The sequence below is a fragment of the Protopterus annectens genome, chromosome 1.part1 (genome assembly GCF_019279795.1).
Source record: "Protopterus annectens isolate FY-2018-M chromosome 1.part1, PAN1.0, whole genome shotgun sequence".
In the NCBI taxonomy this organism is placed as follows: Eukaryota; Metazoa; Chordata; order Ceratodontiformes; family Protopteridae; genus Protopterus; species Protopterus annectens.
In genome coordinates, this window is record NC_056726.1 from 1,817,364,652 (window position 1) to 1,817,386,235 (window position 21,584).

The following is a 21,584-nucleotide window of genomic DNA, read 5'->3' on the forward strand; positions in this document are numbered from 1 at the left end:
TCCATTTAACACCACATTATGTTTATTGGTATTAACAGTAATAACAGATTAGCGTTTCAGGTTTCCAGATGTTGAACTTGTAACATCCACATCAGCCAATATCGAGATTCTAATAACAGATTAGCGTTTCAGGTTTCCAGATGTTGAACTTGTAACATCCACATCAGCCAATATCGAGATTCTAATATGGGGTAAAATTTAGTCTGGCATATCAGTTTCAGGTTAAGTCTGATAAAGATATATCATTCAGCAGTGATCAGGATAGTCATTTAGTGATACAAAAGTAATTCCATTATGACTTTACATTAAAGATACGACACAAATGTTTATGGTTTATACATACAAAGATATAAGAGAGGATTTTGTAATGGAAAAGTATTGTTGACACAAGTACCTGCTTCACTAGCATACTTCTAGCCCAATATACACTCACTTCTTTGTGGAAATTGTGTTTATATTGTGGAATTTTAATATTATGTATCTGGGGTTTTTCTCCCAAGTCAGTAAATGGGCTGTGCCCCATTGGACCTCTTGCCTGGTCAATAGATAAGTAAACATAACAAATGAATGAATGTTTGAATAAATTTGTTTTTTGAAATGTGCTCAGCTGAACAGGGTGGTGCCTGCCTTGTTACACCCTTATTAAAGTTCAGACTACATGCAGGTGTCCCATCAGGCAACAGTCTGACTTGAAGTGTCCCCTAGCCTTCCATACCTCTCAAATGTCCAGATTTTCCCCATATCTTTTTGCACCATTTTTCATAAAAGTGGTTTTCTGGCTGTTTAGTAGCAAATCATTAAAGACTGAAGTTAGAAAATGACAGACGTTTGAGTTTCAGACTTCATACCTATCGGAAAATGCATGCTAATGCAAAACTCGTTTTGTCAACTTTCTAAGTTTGAAGGAGCAATATTTAAAATTGTCCCTATTTTTTAACCTTTTTCACACGTTTATGTATGGCTTTGTCCAAATTTCTTACTATAAGAGGTTGAGAGGTATGTAGCCATAGACATGCAATCCTAATTTAGGAAGTCAATCTAGCGACTGGTGTATGAGTACTGTTACCTACCAGGCTGCCACTGGCCTAGGCTAGGAACGAGGTCAAAGATCCCGAACAGTTATCCTTATCCCTATTTTTTTAAGATGACAATGAGGAAGATATGTATTGTTACTATGGTTTCAGTGTGATGGAGTTTTTTTTTTAAATTTACAAGAAATCTTTTCTTAAACAGTCTGTCTCTCGCCCTTAGTCTTGGCTAATTTATAACTTCCAGGACCCAGTTCCCACCTGGCACAGTGCTTATCTATTTCTTGTACAAACACTTGCAGGAGGTTGTTGTACTGTTGCACTTGCACCGCACGCTCCTAATGTTACAGTTTGTTTGTTGTGCTAACAAGCCTTGCTGACGATGACCTTCTGAATCTGATATCAAAACTGTTTCGTCCACTCCACTCCTGATTATAGATCTTTGCAACAGTACAGCCCTATCAGGTAATCAAGCAAGTCTGCACTGATTACTGCACACGTTTAGACAGCTTCATAAAAAAGGTGAACGTCGTTGGAAAAGAGCTGCCAAAGTCTAGTTGTTAACTTCCTACCTAGTTCATTCAGTTAACAATTTTGAAATATCCACTCGCTCAGGTCCTCCCACGTTGGCCTGTACCTCTGAAAAGTATATACCGAACAAGAGCGGTCCCAGGACAGAACCTTGTGGGACATCACTTGTGACTGGTTTCGAGTCTGACATGGCTCTAGCAACTCTCACTTTGTGGGTTCTGTCTTTGAGCCAGTTTGCGACCTATCTTGTGACATAGGGGTTTATATTTAAGCTGGATAGCTTATTTATGATGCCCGCATGGGGTATTGTGTCAAATGCCTTTGCTAGGTCCAGATAGGCTGTGTGGACTATCTTCCCTTCATCTATGGCTTTGGTGACTGTTTCAAAGAGGTTAACCAGATTCAAAAGGCAGGATCTGCCCTTCACGAAGCCAAATTGGGTAGGATCTAGTGTCTGTAGGTCCCTGATGTCTTTGTTTATGAGCTCCATGATGATCCTCTCCATAGCCTTGCAGACTAAGCTAGTCAGGCTTATGGGGCGATAGTTTCCAAGGTCCGTGGAGGCTCCAACTTTGTGGAGTGGGACCACTGTTGCTGTACGGCATTCTGTGGACACATATCCTGTAGTGAGGCTGAGATTGTACAGCTGTTTTATTTAAGGGATTAGTTCTTCTTGGAGTTCATGTAGGACGCAACCTGGGATGCCGTCTGGTCCCATGGAAGCAGTGCTTTTTGCTTTGGAGAGGGCAGCCTTCACCTGAACATCAGAGATGTTTGGGAGGCAGCCCCCTTCCGGGATAGACACTTGCTCTTTTGGGGGGAGGGGGTGGAGAAGTTTGCACTGAACCTGCCTGCCAGGATATTGGTGATGTCTGTGGGTTCAGTGTATTTTTTGTTGTTTAGAATCAACTCAGAACAAGTCTGGTAGCTGTAACCCAGGTTCCTACATAACTGAAAAAAGCCCTATGATTGTCTTTAGTGTCCTGTGCAATTTTTCTCTCAAAACTGGCCTTGGAGGATTTTATGAGGGATCGTAACTTTTTGCTAGTACTGATCAGAGATGCCTTCCTCCCTATTATGGATTTTGCTCTATCATGTAGTATCTTCCTCCTTCTGTTGTACAGTCTATTTATGGACGCCTGCCTTTGGATGATTGGGTCTTGGTTTTCTTTGGGATAGCATGATGATCCATGCAATCTCCCTGGTAATCATAAAGTGCTGAAACAGCTTGTATTTCTGATAGGATGGAAGCTGTAGTGAAGAGAAAACAACCATCTGGTGCCCAGCAGAGGAAAGTGAAGCGTACACGAAAGAGGAGATTGCTCAGCTTTCAGCAAGTTTGGCCTCCTTCGTGACTCGGTAAGTAAGCACATTTATTTACACATACTAGGGCTTTATTACAGAAAAAACCTGCAAATGTAAAACTGTCCAGTGTACTGTTGTGGGGTACCTTGTATTTACTTAGTACTATTTGTTGAATTCTGGTGTTGTAGAGGTCGAGGACAAAGCTTTGACCAATGAAGAATTAACATATGTTGATGTATTCATTGTGTTCACTATTGCCAGGTGGCACTTATAATGTGTGATGGATTTTTAGGTGTGCATCTTTTGAGGGTCTGTATGTCTATGCACCCTAATATGTATTAATAAGCTAATCTAGGCTTACTTTATCTGCCTTGCAGTGATTATGTGCTGGTATAAAGGCTGTAGCTATGCTGTGCCCAAAAATTGCTTTAGAATGTAATTGTACATGTTAGCCTTGGAAATGGTGTTTAGCAAAGAGGACTTTCCAGAAATTAACTTTTTTGTGTGCATTGTAGGACATTAAGAGTATATGCCTGCAAACATGTACAACGTGTAGTCTTGCTTCTTGCTTTTGTTTTGCTTTTTAGAAAAGGCACATCTTCAAGTTGTGCATCAGTGACAGACTTACACATGCTGCCTACTTCTGTTGAGCCATTTAACGTACAAAAGCAGCCATCCATAAACAGGTACATTTTCTTGCGTACTGATTATGATACAATGTATCAGACTACATTATAACTCAGTCATGCTTAATTGCATAATAACCTGATTTATTTTTGCAGTTCCAACGATGGATCTACTTCTGTTGCAGCAGAAACATTTTCAGAAAGACCAGTGACAGTTTGGTAAGTCTTTTACACTCAATTTTTTTTTATCATTAATTGCTGGTGATACACTACACAAAGCAGCACTCTGTGAACACATTTGATAGTTGTGCTTCGTGTGTGCATTGCTTTGTTTTTGCTGTAGGCACGCGGATAGCAAAGGTGAACAGATCACTGTGGTTCCTCAAGCTGATGTACCTACTGAACCAGCTGCAGCAAGTTTCCCTTCTGTGGAAAGAGGCATACAAGAAGCAAATACCAGTGAAGGAGCAATTACCAGTGAAGGTCCAATTAGTTTATCTTCCAGCAGTTTGGATGCTCACCCATTGGACACTGTGAATCTGAGGAAGAATGATGAAAGTGACACAGATAAAAGGCTTTATCACTGCATGAGTGATGTTCTGCAGAAGGATGATGGAGATATAGGGCTATATACTCGCACAATCCTCAGTGACATGGATAAGAAAACTATCCAAACGGTACAGTGGCTGCCTCCTAAAGATTTTACATTCCCTAAACGACTTGTGGATTATGCTGGAAGGAGGCATTTTTGCAGGTGTAATCCACAGCTGCTTCATGACTTTAAATTTACACGGTACTCAAAGAAATTAGATGGAGTTTTCTGTGGCCCCTGCTTTGTCTTTAATAGTTCAAAGGACACTGTGTTGGTCTCCACACCAATGACCGACTGGTCGAATGCAAAAAAGATCTTGGAGCGGCACAGTAACTCTAAAGAACATGGCAATGCAGTTGCAAGGTCAGAGGCATTTTTAGAAGTGTGTTGTGGTAAGATGAAAACAGCACTGCACTCCATTTCACAGATGGATAAAAGACTGCAAGAATGCACATTACATGCCTTAAAACGTATAGTGAGAATAATCATCTTGTGTGGAAGAGAAAATTTGCCATTACGAGGACGACTGTCCGACAGTGGGACCTTCAAATCTCTGCTGCAATATACTGCTGAACTGGACCCTTTGTTTGCAGAACATTTGCAAAAGGCACCTAGAAATGCTCAATATATTTCAGCACAGATTCAAAATGAATTGATTCAGCTCATTTCTTTGCAGATTCAACGAAATATTCTTAACCGCGTGAAGGACGCACGTTACTTTGGTTTAATTGCAGATGGCACTACAGACATTTCCCGGAAGGAGCAGATTACGCTAACTGTAAGATATGTTCACCGCACTCACAGGAAGGTAGAAATTCGAGAAGACTTCATTGAGTTTGTAGAGGCTATGGACACCACTGGAAAAGCATTGGCAGATCTTTTCTTGCAGCGAATGACAGCATGGGGTCTGGATAAAGGATGTATGCGTGGACAGGGTTATGACCGAGGTAGTAACATGAGTGGCCACTTCAGTGGAGTTCAGGCAAGAATTCGGGCATTATTTCCAGAAGCACTATACTCAGCATGCAAAGCACACAACCTAAACACTGCTATTGTACATTCCTGTGCAATGCGTGAAATGGCAAATGCACTTGACACATGTCGAAGTGTAATTGCCACTATAAATTCCTCTGCAAAATGTCATAATGTATATTTGTGTCAGCTGAAGGAATTTGCAAGTTTGCCATCAGAGTACGATGATGTGTCTGCAGACAGAAGTACGTCTCTACGTGCACCAGGGGCAACAAGGTGGATGAGTCAAGCCGATTGCCTACATGCCTTTAAGATGAAGTATGCTGTTATTGCCAGTTGTTTGGAAAATATGGCAGAATTTGACAAAGAGGCAGAAAGATACCTATATTCTATTTCCAAATTTGATTTCATTGTTGAGTTGGTAATAATGGAATCTATACTGGGCATTGTTAAGCCTCTTCATCTTTATTTTCAACATGAACAGATTGATCTGATACAGACATCAGAAGAAACTTCAGTTATCGTAGAAACTCTTAAAAATATTAGAGGAGATGCTGACAGCAAATTCAAAGTGCTCTATGAAGAGGTAAAGGAACTTGCAAGTCAAGTCTTTACCGAAGAAAGTGTACCTAGAATATGTGGCAGACAAACAAAAAGGAGCAACATCACTGCTTCTAATCCAGAAGAATACTACAGATGAAACACATTCATACCATTCTTGGACCATGTCATTGCTGAACTGACTGAACAACTTATTGAATGCCGCCCACGTTTCCTGGCACAATATTTGGCACCCAAGTCATTGTACATGCTTCAGGATGATGCCAAAGTTATTGAACTGTATGAGGCTTACAAGACCGACTTGTCCTCTCTACATAACCTACGAGAGGAACTGGTAAGATGGTCCACAAAGTGGAACATGGTACCAGAGAACCAACTCCCTACCACAATTATTGATACACTGCAGCACTTAAAACCTGAGTTCTATCCAGATATCAACACTGCATTAAGTATTCTGGCAACAATGCCAGTCAGTGTTGCATCTGCAGAAAGGACATTTAGTGCCTTGAGGAGGATAAAGACCTGGCTCCGAAACTGCATGAGCGAACACCGTTTAACAGGATTGGCACTCATGCATATACATGACGACATAGACATTGACATTGAGCAAGTCCTACGAGATTTCAATCTGTGTAATGATCGGCGCATAAACTTATTTCCAGCATAATAGTGCATGACATTGAGATGCACAAAAGTGTTTTTTGCTTGTGTGTGTAGCTGAAAGACTTTCTGACTCTTGTGTTTCCCTGCTGCTTGCAAATGTTTTAGGTTTTTCACCACGTTAGTTAACCAAGAGCAGAGAATTAATCAAGTGGCTTAAAGCAGTACTTGTTGCATCCCAGGTTTATGAACCCCCCCCAGACTGATTTTCAACTAGATTTAGATACTTTCTTCTAATTATTTTCTAACTACTATTTCTTTTAAACCTGTACTGCACTCCATATATTACTAAAAAGCTTTACAATTTTCTGTTCCGCTATACAGAAACATGCCTGACTACTGTATGTCAAAGTAGCTGTTTTTTGTAGTTTTTTATGTTAATAAGCAGAGCATCACAGACTAAACTACTGTTTGAATTCCTAGTTATAAAACCATTAAAAAAAGATTAATATGATTATGCATTTTTTTTCTTATTTCAATGCTGCCATGTGGTGCTTACTGGCAACTTGTCTTAGTTTGAACTATTTGATAATGCCTTGGTATTTCTATTTAACTGGTATACATGCATGTGCCTTCATATTTCTATTTAACTGGTATACATGGGTGTTTGGGTGTGTGTGGGGTGCAACTTCATTGGAAGGAAGTCAGCAAAATTTTAAATGAGAAGGTAGTTTGTTTTTTGACCCATGAAGATATGAAATGCTCAAGCTGCTTCATCATGCAAGTAATTACCATCCTGGCATATGGCTCACAAATGATCATTCAGGGAGCAGCATTGTGAAAGGGGCGTGGCCTGGTAAGCAGTTTAAGGAAGTGTACGGACAGCAATGTGTAGATGTGGGTGTGGTGTGTGGGTGTGGCTTGGTGGGGGCAGCAGTCTAGGAGCTGTGAGTACAAATCTGAAAATCCTGGCTATACCCCTGAGTAAAAGTAGCACCATCAATAAAATTAAAATGTGCCTTATAAGATTTTATAGGAGACGAGTAATGCTATTTCATCTGTTCACATTTAAAAGATAATTAGCTTCCAATGAAGCATTTTTGAAAGCAGAAGAATTCAAAATATACAGAAGTCATGGCACAGCTGAAATTCTGCTGATACACTTTTACAATGGTTATTCCATTGTAATGGCTGGTTCTCAATCTACAGTAATTACTGACCTACAGTGGTTAAAATATTTTTCCAAAATAACACTCAATGTACACTAGAGCCAAAAGAAATGTGGTAGCTTGCAATTTCAGTGCAATACTATATAAAGATGAATCATATGTGTGTTTTTGCAACAGAATTTCAGTTTTTAATAGTTTTGCAATTACACAGCAATTTTCAAACCATGATTAGGATTACGCTGTTCTACTCAATCTGTTGCGGGCTGGTGATTAGTATAAATATATGCCTTATTTTGGTGCAGAAAACATTACATTTGTCGAGTCAATCTCAGCAGCTGGGAGATGACCTACTAAAGCAGAAGGCAGCAGGCTTGAAAAATCCGTAGGACTTTGGTACTTTGTCTCTACAGCACTATGAGCATACAAGTTTTTTTATGTCAGATATGGGAGGATGTTCTCCACAAACCACTCTTTGCTGAACTGGAGATGATCCCCATCTGCAGAAAGAAACACAAGTTGCCCAGCCTTGTCCATTTGCTTAAGTCCCAGACGATCCTAAGATAACAAAAGAGAAAAAACAGACAATACTGTGTGAGAGGGTGCTTTTATGAAATTTAACAAAGAAATTAATCAAACTTAATGAAATGGAGGCTCACATGGTAGATGCTCTACTTCTCCAAAGCACTATACTGAAGTACTTTTTTATAAATGCTTCCACTTTAAAAAGTGCTTGTAACTGTTTGGGGGGGGGGGGTAACAATTTCAACTATGGGGTTTAAACAACATGATAAAACTGGAAACAGAAAGTTTCCTATTAGCAGAAGAAACAACCAGATTGGCATGGTACTGCAAACAGGTTGTAGTTTCACAGATACTTTCAGTCATTAAAATGTTTCTCCCAAAACAGTAATGTACTGACACAGAAGCATTGAATGCTTGAAATATACTATGCCACAGAAAGATGCAACAAGTAGGTCCAGCTAAAATGCTTTTCAAGGGAATATAGCCTATCATCATCTTTCGGCTGTCCCCGTTAGGGGTCGCCACAGCAGATCTGTTTCCATTTCTTCCTGTCCTCTGCATCTTGCTCTGTCACACCAACCACCTGCATGTCCTCTCTCACCACATCCATAAACCTTATCTTAGGCCTTCCTCTTTTCCTGTTACCTGGTAGCTTCATCCTTAGCATATTTTTCCCCAATATACTCAGCAACCCTCCTCAGCACGTCCAAACCAACGTAATCTTGCCTCTCTGGCTTTGTCTCCAAACCTTCCAACCTGGGCTGACCCTCTTATATACTTATTCCTAATCCTGTCCACCCTCGTCACACCCAGTGCAAATCTTAACATCTTTAACTCTGCTACATCCAGCTCTAACTCCTGCCTTTTTGTCAATGCCACTGTCTCCAACCCATATAACACAGCTGGTCTCATTACCCCCTTGTAGACCTTCCCTTTCACTCTTACTGGTACTCGTCTGTCACAAATCACTCCTAATACTCTTCTCCACCCACTCCATCCTGCCTGTACTCTCTTCAACTCTCTTCCACGCTCACCATTACTCTGAACTATCGATCCCAAGTATTTAAACTCATCCACCTTCGCCACCTCTACTCCTTGCATCCTCACCATTCCTCTATCCTCCCTCTCATTCACACACATATATTCTGTCTTAGTCCTGCTGATCTTCATTCCTCTTCTCTCTAGAGCATATCTCCATCTCTCCAGGGTCTCCTCCACCTGTTCCCTACTCTCACTACAGATCACAATGTCATCTGCAAGCATCATAGTCCATGGGGACTCCTGTCTGATCTCATCTGTCAAACTGTTCATTATCACTGCAAATAAGAAAGGGCTCAGAGCTGATCCTTGATGTAATCCCACCTCCACCTTAAACACATCCGTTACTCCCACCGCAGACCTCACCGCTGTCACACTACCCTCGTACATAACCTGTACCACTCTTACATACTTCTCTGACACTCCCGACTTCCTGTTCCTTGTTTATTCATATTGAACTGGTGGCGTTATGGATAGCAAAAAAAGAAGTTATGTACTCGCTATAAGGTTTTATCTGTGCTGTCCATTTCCAATCTTCCTCAACTACTGGGTTTGTATCACACATTCAGATAAGACTCTGCCACTTTTTTACAGCTCGTGGATACTGGTACCTCTTGAGCTCCTCCCTTACCCACAATGCTCTAGTCCTCTACCATACCTCAGATCTGGTTTGCTGGACTTATAGCTTGATGGAAAAATAGAAACAAATATAAAAACAGAAACCAATATCTGGAGTTCAAAAGCAGGAGCATTGGTTCTATTATTATCTTCTCATTCTTCCAGAAGTCAAAAACCAAAAAAAAAAAAAGGTAGAGGGCTGGAGGGGAGTTGAGGAAGAATGAAAATGGACAGCACAGATGGAACCAGCATGGTGAGTACATAACTTCTTTACCTGATGTTATCAATTTTCATTCATTTCTCAACTAGTGGGACAGAGTTCCCAGCTATCTGAATCCCAGAAGAACTCTAAGGAAGGATATTCCTGAGCACTATTGAGACCAGATACAGTTTGTAATGAGTGATAAAGTCATGACGATTAGCCCATGTTGCAGCTGCACGGATATCATAGATGGAGGACCTGGATAAAAATAAGGATGAAGTTGCCATGGACCTGGTTAAATGGGCTCTTAAAGGTTTCAACAAAGACAACCCAAACTTGTTGTAGACAAAGGAAATGCAATCTATTATCCATTTGGCTAGAGTTACTTTGGTAACTGGTTTGCCCAAGTTTGATTCTGCAAAACAAATAAATAATTGATCTATTTTTCTCAAATCTTTTGTTCTATGCAAACAGAAATGTAACTGTCTGTGAACATCCAACGAATGTAATATGTATTCTCTTTTGTAAGTGAAAGTTGGAAAGAAAACTGGAAGATTAATAGACTGATTGATGTTAGATTCTGACACCACCTTAGGAAGGAAAGAGGGGTTGGTACGTAATGCTACCCTGTCTTTATGGAAAATTAAATGAGAAGGACTAGAAGACAGGGCTTGAAGTTCATAGACTCTTCGAGCAGAGGTTCTAGCTACCAAAAAGATGGTTTTCCAGGTTAAAAATTTTAGTTTGCATTTTGCTGATTATTCAAATGTTGATGGAGTTAAAGATTGTAATACCAAATTCAATTCCCAAAGTGGAGTTGGATCTTTAAAAAGGGGTCTAAGAAGAAAAGTTTCCCTTATGAAGGCCTTACAAAGTTTTGAAGAAGCTAAGGAGGAATCATTTACCCATATGTGGAAATCAGAAATGGCGGCTAATTGAACTTTAACAGTGCGGGAGCTTGCCCCTTCATTAAAAATTGCAGCCAAAAACTCCAGAACTTTAAGTACTGGTGCAGAAAAAGGGTCAATGTCTCTTTGTTGTGCCAAAAAACAAATCTTTTCCATTTGCCTCTATAGATTTTTCTACTGGAAGGTTTATGGGAAGACAAAATAATGTGACATACATGGGAGGACAGCCTTGAATGTCTGGCTATTAATAGAAGTGGAGAAACCATGCAGTTAACTTTAGGCCTGAAATGCTAGGTAAATCATGCCTGTCAGGAGAGACAGGATCTCTGGAATTGGATCCAGAATCCATGCTAGATGAACCGAGTCCAAAGAAAAGGGAATCAGATCTGATGAAGCCAATAAGGTGCAATGAGGATGACTGTGCTCTTCAATCAAGATGTTTTGTGGAGAAACTTGGGTGGGGGGTAAGCGTAAAGGAGACAGGGGCCAATCATGGAGCAGAGCATCTATCAATGATTTCCCCAGTTAGAGAATCAGGGCAAAATAACCTGCTGCACTTGTTCTTTATGGGGGTTGCAGCAAGGTTGGCCTCACTGGCAGAATATCTTTTTCTGAAACTTTCATGTTGAGAAACCACTTGTGAGGCAATAAAATGGACCTGCTCAACTTGTCTGCAACCATGCTGGATTTCCCCAGAATGTGCATTGCTATCAGAAACTGACTGGATGAGATCGCCCACTACCACACACAGAGCTTCTCAACACAAGTTGTAAGATCTGGTTCCTCCTTGTTTGTTGATGTACCATACACCACTGATATTGCCCGTCTGAACTGCAATACTGATGGAAGGGAGAGAGTCTTGAAAGGCCTGCAATGCTAGGAGTACAGCTCATTTCCACAACATTAATATGCATATTGGCCTCTTCAAGGGACCAGGTGCCTTGGACTGTCTTTCCCAAGAAGTGCCCCCCCAACCCAATTTGGGAAGCATTTGTGGTCACTATGGCTTTGGGCTGAGGAATAATGAAGGGATGGACTTGTAATATCTGATCTGAGTGAATCCACCACAAGAGGTACTTTTTGCATGCCTGAGTTATGCTGATCTTGGTGGACATAGGTTGGTACAGAATAGACCACTGAGTTGTTAGGGGTCCACTGAAGAATTCTCATATGGTATCTTGTTAATGGAAACAGAACTATCACAGTGGACACTGATTCCAAGACTTGTAGAATCAATTGAGCTGATAGAGAAGAATTCTGAATTATCATTTTGACTTGAAATTGAATAGTTTGTACCCTTGGAATGGGAAGGGAGGCTGTCACTGATACCGTATTGAAAAAGACCCCTATGAACTCTAATGTGTGAGATGGTTCTTGATGAGATTTGTTGTGACTGATGGTAATTCCAACAATGGAACAAAGCCAGAGTATGAAATCTTGTGCTTTTATCACAAGATACCTGGTTGGAGCAGATATGAGCCAGCCATCTAATTACAGAAACACCCAGAATCCCTGCAATCTCAAGTGAGCTGCTACTATTGCCATGCATTTGGTGAACACCCTGGGGGCCATGGTGAGGTCAAAGGGCAGAGCTCTGAACTGATAATAACTGGCTCCCAGCTGGAAGTGTAGGTATCTGCTGGACCAACTGTTATTTTTTATGTGATAGTATGCATCCTGAACATATTGAGTACATACACTCAACCCTGTGCAGGGAAAGGTAAAATGGACTGAACAGTGACCATCTGGAACTTTGTATACTGAACTGATTTGTTCAGATGGCTGAGATACAAAATTGGCAGTCCCCTGTTTTCTTTGGCACTAAAAAGAATCTTGGTTAAGTTCTGGACTCTTACTGGTCTGGGGGGGACCTCTTGGATGACTCTTTCTAGCAGCTTTTTTATTTCCAGTGATGCTAGTTTCCTCTGATTTGGTGCAACATCTGGAATTTTGATTACTGTTAAAGTGGGGGAGAAGGGTGTATATAACCTCTGAAAATAATCCCCTACACGTCTTTTGTAAAAATCCAGCCAGGATCTCTGGTGCAGGGAAAGATGACCCTCAACTGCCTCCAGAAGTGGACAATCTAGCCTCCTTTCAGGAGAACTGGTAAGGGTTTGTCAGAGAAAGTATCTCTGGACTTCTGGTTCTGCGGGCCTCCTCTGCCGAAGCACCCTGGGACTTTCTGAACCACATTTTTCAACCACCTCATTGATTCCTAGAAAAGGTTCTTTCAGGAGAACTGGTAAGGGTTTGTCAGAGAAAGTATCTCTGGACTTCTGGTTCTGCGGGCCTCCTCTGCCGTACTGGGGACATCTCAGAGTTTCCCCCTCTGCTCCTGGGGGAACTATCTAGATGTGGATCATGGAAAGCACCCTGGGACTTTCTGAACCACATTTTTCAACCACCTCATTGATTCCTAGAAAAGGTTCTTTGAGTGGTCAAAAAATGTACGCCCACTGCAGACAGGGTCTTACCATCCTGCTCACACCTGGATAGTGTATCTTTAACTTTAGGGCCAAACAAAGAACTTCCATCAAAAGGAGCACTGACAAAGGAGGACTTGAAGGGCTCCACAAAAATCACACAGGTGCATCCAAGCCTGTCTCTTAATGGAAATGCCTGAATCCCACCGCCCCTGAGGTACCTTTGGCTGCATGTGAAATAAGCCTCATGGATGAATTGGAAATGGACTGTAGGGTAGCCAACTGTGAGGCAATAGAGGTTTCTGCCTCAGAAGTAATGGACTCAGAGAGAAATCTGGATAGCTCTTTAACCAAATCCTTCTGAGGTCCAGTGAAATGTGCCAAATAATTCAGCAACCCGAATGCAAAAGTCGCTGAAGCATATTCATCCTTTCCAAATTTGTCCAATGTCATGGACTCCCTGTTAGGAGAAAGGACAGATGAACTCGGTTCCGCGAGTTCTTTTTCTGTGGCCACTACTACAGCCATGGCATCTACTGGTACTCTTTTGCTCCACAATTCGCTTCCTTTCAGTGGTGCCAGGACCCTGTCTGGTCTCTTGGAGATTGGCTCAACAGTGTCAGGTTCCTTCCACACCCACCTAAAGATCAAATCAACAAGTTCATCCATGGGTAGAGTCACCCAAGGAGGTAGATGGGCCAGACCCAAAGGCTTCCAAGGAATACCGATTCCTCTTGGCAAGTGTTATCGGTAGACCAACCACCCCTTTGCTTAAGAATCTCCAGAATGTCTGCAAAGGAGACATCATCAGTTGGTGACCTTGCGGACCCTTCCCCTTCATCAGAATTGGTATCTTAAGGAGAGTCTAAGTGCTTCTGCTTGCACTTTCTCCTCCTAGGGATTTCTTTGATGGGATGCTCAAGAGAAGTGTCTGAAAATATGAATATACCCTGCTGGGTAGTCTGCAGACTTTAGACTGGCTGTCCCTGTGGAGTACAATGATGAGGCTCCAAGCACAAAGACATATAAGAATGAGAGGAAAGATCGGTTTGGGGAGAGATTGTCTTTCCTCTAGAAGTAGAGGACACTCTCTCCACTAACTCAAAGGAAGAATGCCCCAGGCACGAGGAGGTCAATGGTGCAGAATATACATGCTTCTGAATCATTGGCTCGTCTGACCCAAAAACAACACACCCAAGGCAGAGGTCAGAGCTGAGCTGTACAAAGCTAAGGCTCTGAGGGGCAACAACTTCAGAGTTAACTCCAACACCTTGGATCTATCTAGCAATGGTGCTACTGCTCCGAGAGTCATTCAGCTCTGACATGCTTGGAGTCAGTCCAGTCAGAGAAGGTATCAGAGCACAAGATACCAAATTCTTTGGATCCAACACAGTTATGGAAGCATCACATCCAGGAACTCTGGATCCATAGGTCAGATCGGAGAAAGAGTCAAGACAGGTGCAGTAGTACTGGTAAAGGTCTCTGGAACTGATGGGGTAGGAGTCAGGAGAACTCCCATCTGAATTTGTGCAGAGAGAAATGTTCTCATCATTTTCTCCACATCTGCTTCTGTCAGACTCCTAGAACAATAAGAAGCCCCCAGTGAAGAGGTCCTAGAATGATGACTTCTGTCTAGAAACAGTGGTGGTAGATGTGAAGTGACAAGGTCCAGAGATGATGCATATTGGGTCCTAGGGAGCTTTGGCTCAGTCTGTGTCAGATCCAGTGACACAGATCTCTTTGTCAGAAGCTGATGGATCAGAGGATTTAGTCTTTGGCTCCACAGAACATGGATCCAGCTGCTTGGATATCTTCCCTTCACACAGAGTCTGCCACCTAATAAATACACAAATTATATATCCAGGAAGCAACATCAGCAAAATGAGAAAGACAGGAACATGACAATTTGATGGGAGGAAAAAAGTGGGGATGTTGCACTGAATGGACTTGGCTGAAAAAAAATTGTCAATATGGTAAGGGTACAACTTTTGCATCTTATTTCATCAATCTGTCCAACCTGACTGTTGGGCCAGAATCCCAAGCTACCTTTGCCCTTGGGTGGAATGGACTTGGCCGAAAAGGATTTGTCATGCTAAGAGTACAACTTTTGTATCCTATTTCATCAGTTTGTTCAACATGACTGTTGGGCCAGAATTCCAAGCTACCTTTGTCCTTGGGTGGAATCATGACAGGATACTACTTAGACCTGAAGAACCAATTACTGCTGCTGTTCTTGAAACAATGTTAAAATTCTAATGTTTAAAAAGGTATGATGAGTGGACCAAGTACCTGCCACACAAATGTCATCAATGGAGAAGTTTCCAAAAGAGGCTGTAGCAATAAATTTTGTTGAAAGAACACTGCTTTCAAAACCAAAGGCAGAGTCACTGGAAGAGTAAGCCAATGAAATTCAGTATGGCAGCCATTTGGACAAGGTTGGCTTGAAAGCTTTTTTTTAATGGCTTGCTAAATTTTGATCCCAATCTGTCTGGGGCAAAAGACACAAAACTGGCTATCCTTTCTGAATGGCACAGTTCTGAGTAGATACAATCTGGGTTACCTGTGAAAATCTACAGTATGTAGAAGGTACTCCTCTTTGTTAAAAGAATTTAGGAATACTACTGGCAAGTTGATGAACTGATTAATATTGTTTTCAGAATCTACCTTAGGCCCAAAAGGACTACCTCTCAGCATAACTCTGTCTTAATGGAGAATAAAACAAGGATAAAAAATAAGATAACTCGGATATCCTAGCTGAAATAAATGCCACAAAAAATATGGTCTTACAAGTATGTATTCAGGTCTGTAAAGGAAGCCAGTTCAAATGGGGGCTTGGCCAGACCTTCTAAGACCAAATTCAGATCCTATGGAGGGACGGGGTCCTTTCAAGAAGGACAAAGGAGGAAAACCCCTTTAAGGAAAGCTTTGCACAGTTTATGGAAAGTTACTGTACAGTTTTAAAACCTTGATGGCAGTTGGAAATTGAGCTAATTACTCCTTAATGACAGATTCAAAGAGAAAAGACACAAACTGGAGGATATCTACTAAGGTATAGTATACAAGTCCAAACCTTGGTTAAAGGCCTGGACAGAGAACCTTTTTCAATTATTTTTGTAAATCTTTTTGTGGGCTTCTTCTGAGATGCTGTATGCATATCACTATATCAGAAAGAGAAGTATGTCTGGCTTTTAATTGAATTGAAGAATCCATGCTCTTAACCTGACGTTGTGAAGATCTGGGTGAAAAAGAAGACTGGAATGTGGATCCAGAAGCCAAGGGGGCTTCCTCAGGGTGAGGCCTAAGCAGGGAAAAACAAACCTGTTTTCAGCCAAAATGGGGCAATGAACATCATTTGGGAATTGTAGGTAGATGCCTTCTACAGAACTTTGGTAATCAGAGGCAGAGGACAGAATATGTATTGTAGACCAGAAAGGCCACTGGCAGACGAACATTTCTTGGTGACTGCCCTAAGGTGGAACTAGAACACAGTAGGTCCTACACTTGGTGTTCCAGGGCGAAGTGAAAAATTTGCAGTAAGGCAGGCCCCATTGACTGAACATCTCATGAGGTACTGCTTATTTCAAGGACTACTTGTAAGGTAAAAGGAAAGACCTGCAGAGTTTGTGCGCTAGCCAGTTGGATCTCCCTGGAAACTGCATTTCTACCAGAAATTAATGAGTCTAGATGCAACTGACACACTCCCAATGTTTCCAGCAAAGGGTGTAGGACTTGCTTCCCCCTTATTTGTTGATGTACCAAACCATCAACATATTGTCTGACTGTACCGCTATCACACCTGGAGGTAACATGTCTACAATTTCTGCAACACTAGAACTGCTCTCATTTCCTGGATTTTTTTTCAAACAGCTTTATTGAATTATCACCTGTGACACAGGCAAATCTATATTCATATAACAGTAATCAAACTATATTAACATAACAAGCATTATACTTCACATATATTGCTATACATCATATAACCTAAGCAATATTACATAAATTATTAAATTCCTGCTTTTTATTAAACAAGAAACATCTTCATTAAACCATCACTTATTACAATCATACATTTATATGAATGAAAACAAACCACACTGACACAATCCTAGTCGCAAGCATTTTACATGACAAACCATACTGACATGATCCCAGTTGCAAACATTATACATCACTTATAATCTACCCAATCTTTCTCACTCAAACAGTACATAGCTCATTTAAGTCCTACTGCCTTTTAGGCCTCATTCCTCCCTTGTATATATTGTTCCACAATTCCCATTTTTTCCTATGTAGTTTGCTTCTACCCTTTTCTAAAGATCTCAATTCCAGTTGTTTTATCTCTGTTACTATATTCACTGCTTCCAGTATAGCTGGTTTAGATTCTGATTTCCATTTTCTAGTAACTGCTTTTCGGGCAGCCTTCTTTATTAGACACTGCAAGGCCTTACCATGTGTAGACAATTCCGATTTTGTGTCACAGCTCAGAAAAATCATCTCCCACGTCAGACCAATCTGCCCACCCAGCATCTCCAACAGTGCATCCTGCAGGGAATCCTTATGTCCGCCAACTCACCGCACTCCCAGAAAATATGCTCCCAATTACCTCTTTGTTCTCCTTCACACCTCCAACATTTACTGCCTACCTGAGAAAAAAATCCTTGGAGTCTATTTGGGGCATAAAAATATCTATGTAAACATTTCTAGGCAAAAATCCTAAATCATCTAGATTTTGTTGCACATTTGGGAGACATACATATATCCTCTGTAGAATATGAATGGCCAAAAGCATGTGTTTAAGAAAATTTGGTATGTGACAATCTGCATGCATGTACTATGTACTGTGAACTCTGAGTAAACTGTGAATAGTGGAAAAGTACAGAAAAACAAGAGCTTGCTTAAAAGCAGGAAATGTGCTTTTTACGGAAGTGCATCCGATTTTCTTTCTCTGCCTAGAGATGTAGTACTATGAACTGCTTTAAGCCTATGGGTCAACCATTGATTGGTTAATTGTTTACATGTAATGACCTAATTGGTCCAATTGATATTTTTGCACTGTCAGCAGTATTAACAGTATGTAAGCTTATGCATTCTTTTGTTCAAGGAGTCTCCCTGGTGTTTTCCCATGAGGCTCCCACACATGTGTATTAAATACCACTGAAAGAGAGGAAAAGTTGTCTTGTCTTCTTTTAAGGTAAAAGTTAACAACTGGTGCCGTTTACATGGATCTGAATTGATAGCGGCTGCGGCAGTTGGGGATTGAATGAAACAAATCCAAAAGAATTGGTAAGCCCCAGGACTTTCTGCTTCTGTGCAACATTTCCTGAGCACATGCTCCATTTGTTTACAGCATATTTCAAAAGGCACTACATCTCCCGCTCAACCATTGCCAAAACCAATGGGACCATTTTGTGCCTTACAGTGGGACTTTATTGAACTCTCACCTTGCACTCGAATTAAATATGTTTTGACTGCTGTTGATGTTTTTTCTGGGTGGTTAGTAGCCTACCCATGTGCTAAAAATGATGCTATTTCAGTTGCAAAAAAATTGTGTTATGAACTGATACCTCGTTTTGGTGTTCCCTGTCAAATATACTCTGACCGTGGGACACATTTTACTGCTCAGTTAGTCGATTCATTGTGTACAAGGTTAGGCATCGCTTTAAAATTTCATTGCCCGTATAGGCCACAGGCATCAGGTATTACTGAATGAATGAATCAGACATTGAAGACTAGACTTGCTAAAGTTACTTCAGAAACAGGTCTAACAAGCTTTACCACTGGCCTTACTTTCTATGCAAGCAAAACCGTATCTTACTAAGGGTCTTTCTCCTCATGAAATTCTCATGGTCGCCCTCTGCGTATGCCCATGACACCACCACCCCTTTCTGAATATGACGCATTTGATAATGACATTCTTTTGTACTGCAAATCTCTTGTTTCCTTTCTACAGTTTCACCATTGACAAGTAGCTGCTCAGCATCTTCTGGATCCTTTCCTGTCATCTGCCCTACAACCAGGCTATTGGGTATACGTTAAGTCCTTCTCTAGAAAAACAGCGCTCCAGCCGCGCAGGAAGGGGCCCTTCCTGGTTCCTCTGACAACATCATCTGCTGTGCAACTAAAAGGATCTCCAACTTGGATCCACATTTTGCATGTGAAAAAAGTTGTGCCATCCGAAGACCAACAGCCTTTAACTTTTTCAACTCCAGTTTCTCCTCCCATTGCTACTCGCATTTGAAATAGAACTGTTCCAGCACCTGACGATGCCTAACATCTACCCTTTTGGGAAATCTCAAACTCCTGAGACCATGCCAGCGCACCAACCATTCCCACAAAAATACTGAACAGCCATTCTACTGGTCATTCTTGTCGTACTGTTAATTTTAATATGACCTTTTCTATTTCCTGCTCCATGGACGCATCAAACCAAACGAGCTGCTTGGCATCCACCTTTCAACATCTATCAAGCCATGAAATATGCTTACGCTTCTACCTTCAATGTTTCTGATTGCTGGATTTGTGCAGCTCTTCCCACTTCACATGATGGCCCGCCAATAACAGCTAGTCCTTTATCTACTAATAACTATTCCACCATCCTCTAACATTTCTGGGGGATTGTGTAAAAAGATACATTCAAATCGAACTGTAGCTCTGACTTTGGTATACCGACGGCAAGGCATTTTATGCCTAAAACAAAAGGGAATAAAGAAAGTCGGCTCAAGCAATTGCACTATAACAATTCAGAGAGTATGTGCCGTTACTAACTACACAGCCTTACAGTCAATTAATGTTACAGCATGGAATAGGTTTTGGGCCTCCATATCTGCACCATTCAAGAATTATTCAGACTGGCAGACTTGTAATGTGACTGGAATGATGCTGGGGCCAAAAGATGTATGGATCTTCGAAAATAGCCCTACAATGACAAATTATTCACAACTCTCACGACTTAAGTTAGATTTATATGATGTATTCTCCCAAGTATTGTTCAATAATAATGTTACTACAAACATTTCTACTATGCTCTTGGAAGGAGGACTGTATGTTATATGTGATAGAAAAGCCAATAAATGGCTACCGGGAAACTGGTCTGGTAGCGGTTTCTTAGGTTATTTAGTCCCAGCCATCTGACATGTATCTGCTTTACCGCAAGGAAAAATTCGAAATGTTCGAGAGGTTAAAAAGTCTGCCAATCTGGTAGGCCAAGTTGATGCTTCATGGATTTATCATCATGACTTGGTTCATGCTGGCACTAAAGGACTACCTCATATGGACTTGGGTGATGACGTCATATTGTGAGCTGGAATGATTCCAGCATACGGAGCAGTAAAATCAATTTGGGAACTGGGAAAGCTGTCCAAGTTGCTTGAAATACTAAGCAATGCCACATTTTCTGCTTTAGAACTAGCAACTGATGAACTGACTGCTATGAGAGCTCTAGTCCTCCAAAACCGTATGGTTCTCGACTTCACCCTAGCGGCAAAAGGTGGAACTTGCACTTTAATCCAGGAGGAGTGCTGTACATTTATTCCTGATAATTAGCACGAAACTGAAAATCATCTTGAACTGATTCAGAGAGTCTCCGAACTCTCTAAGGCCAAGGAGGCCGATAATTCAAAATGGGCATGGTTAACCCACCTGTTTTCAGGTTGGGGAGGTGGACTGTTGGAAGTTAATTTTATTAATTGCAGTATTAGCTATTATTGCCTTTCTTGTTGTGTTTCTAATCAAAGCATTGATTTTAAAATTTATGTCTTTCAAAACTACTAAAAAGGTGCCAAAGTTTTATATGCCTGCAGCTATAAATGTAAATGATGAACTAAAAATGTGTGACAATATTGAAGGAATCAGCAACATGGTTATGTTAGACTTAGGGCAAATGTATGATAGACTAAATGCTGATGCTTACACAGCATCAAATGGGGGATTGTAGAATATGAACGGCCAAAAGCATGTGTTTAAGGAAATTGGGTATGTGACAATCTGCGTGCATGTACTTTGTACTGTGAACTCTGAGTAAACTGTGAATAGTGGAAAAGTACAGAAAAACAAGAGCTTGCTTAAAAGAAGGAAATGTGCCTTTTATGGAAGTGCATCAGATTTTCTTTCTCTGCCTAGAGATGTAGTACTATGAACTGCTTTAAGCCTACAGGTAAACCATTGATTGGTAATTGTTTTTATGTAATGACCTAATTGGTCCAATTGATATTTTTGTGCGGTCATCAGTATTAACAGTATGTAAGCTTATGCATTCTTTTGTTCTGGGAGTCTCCCTGGTGCTTTCCATGAGGCTTCCCACATGTGTGTATTAAATACTACTGAAAGAGAGAAAAAGTTGTCTTGTCTTCTTTTAAGTTAAAAGTTAATACCTTGTTTCTTTGTGAATTGCTTAGCCAATCTCTCCTCCCAATCCTTTCTAACTTCCTCTGATTGATCATTATTGTGCAATATTTTACATGCTCTACTAATTATTCTTTTTTTAATGG

General features: G+C 40.9%; 1 protein-coding gene across 1 annotated transcript in view; it reads right to left on the reverse strand.

Annotated features, from left to right (window-relative positions):
* Window positions 1-7,547: 7,547 nt before the first annotated feature.
* PPT1 (palmitoyl-protein thioesterase 1) overlaps window positions 7,548-21,584 on the reverse strand; it is a 602,088-nt gene continuing 588,051 nt past the window's right edge. Inside the window, exon 8 of the mRNA XM_044084806.1 lies at window positions 7,548-7,939. Within this exon, the coding sequence (XP_043940741.1) occupies window positions 7,817-7,939 (123 nt within the window). The 3' untranslated portion in view covers window positions 7,548-7,816. The remainder of the gene's footprint in view (window positions 7,940-21,584) is intronic.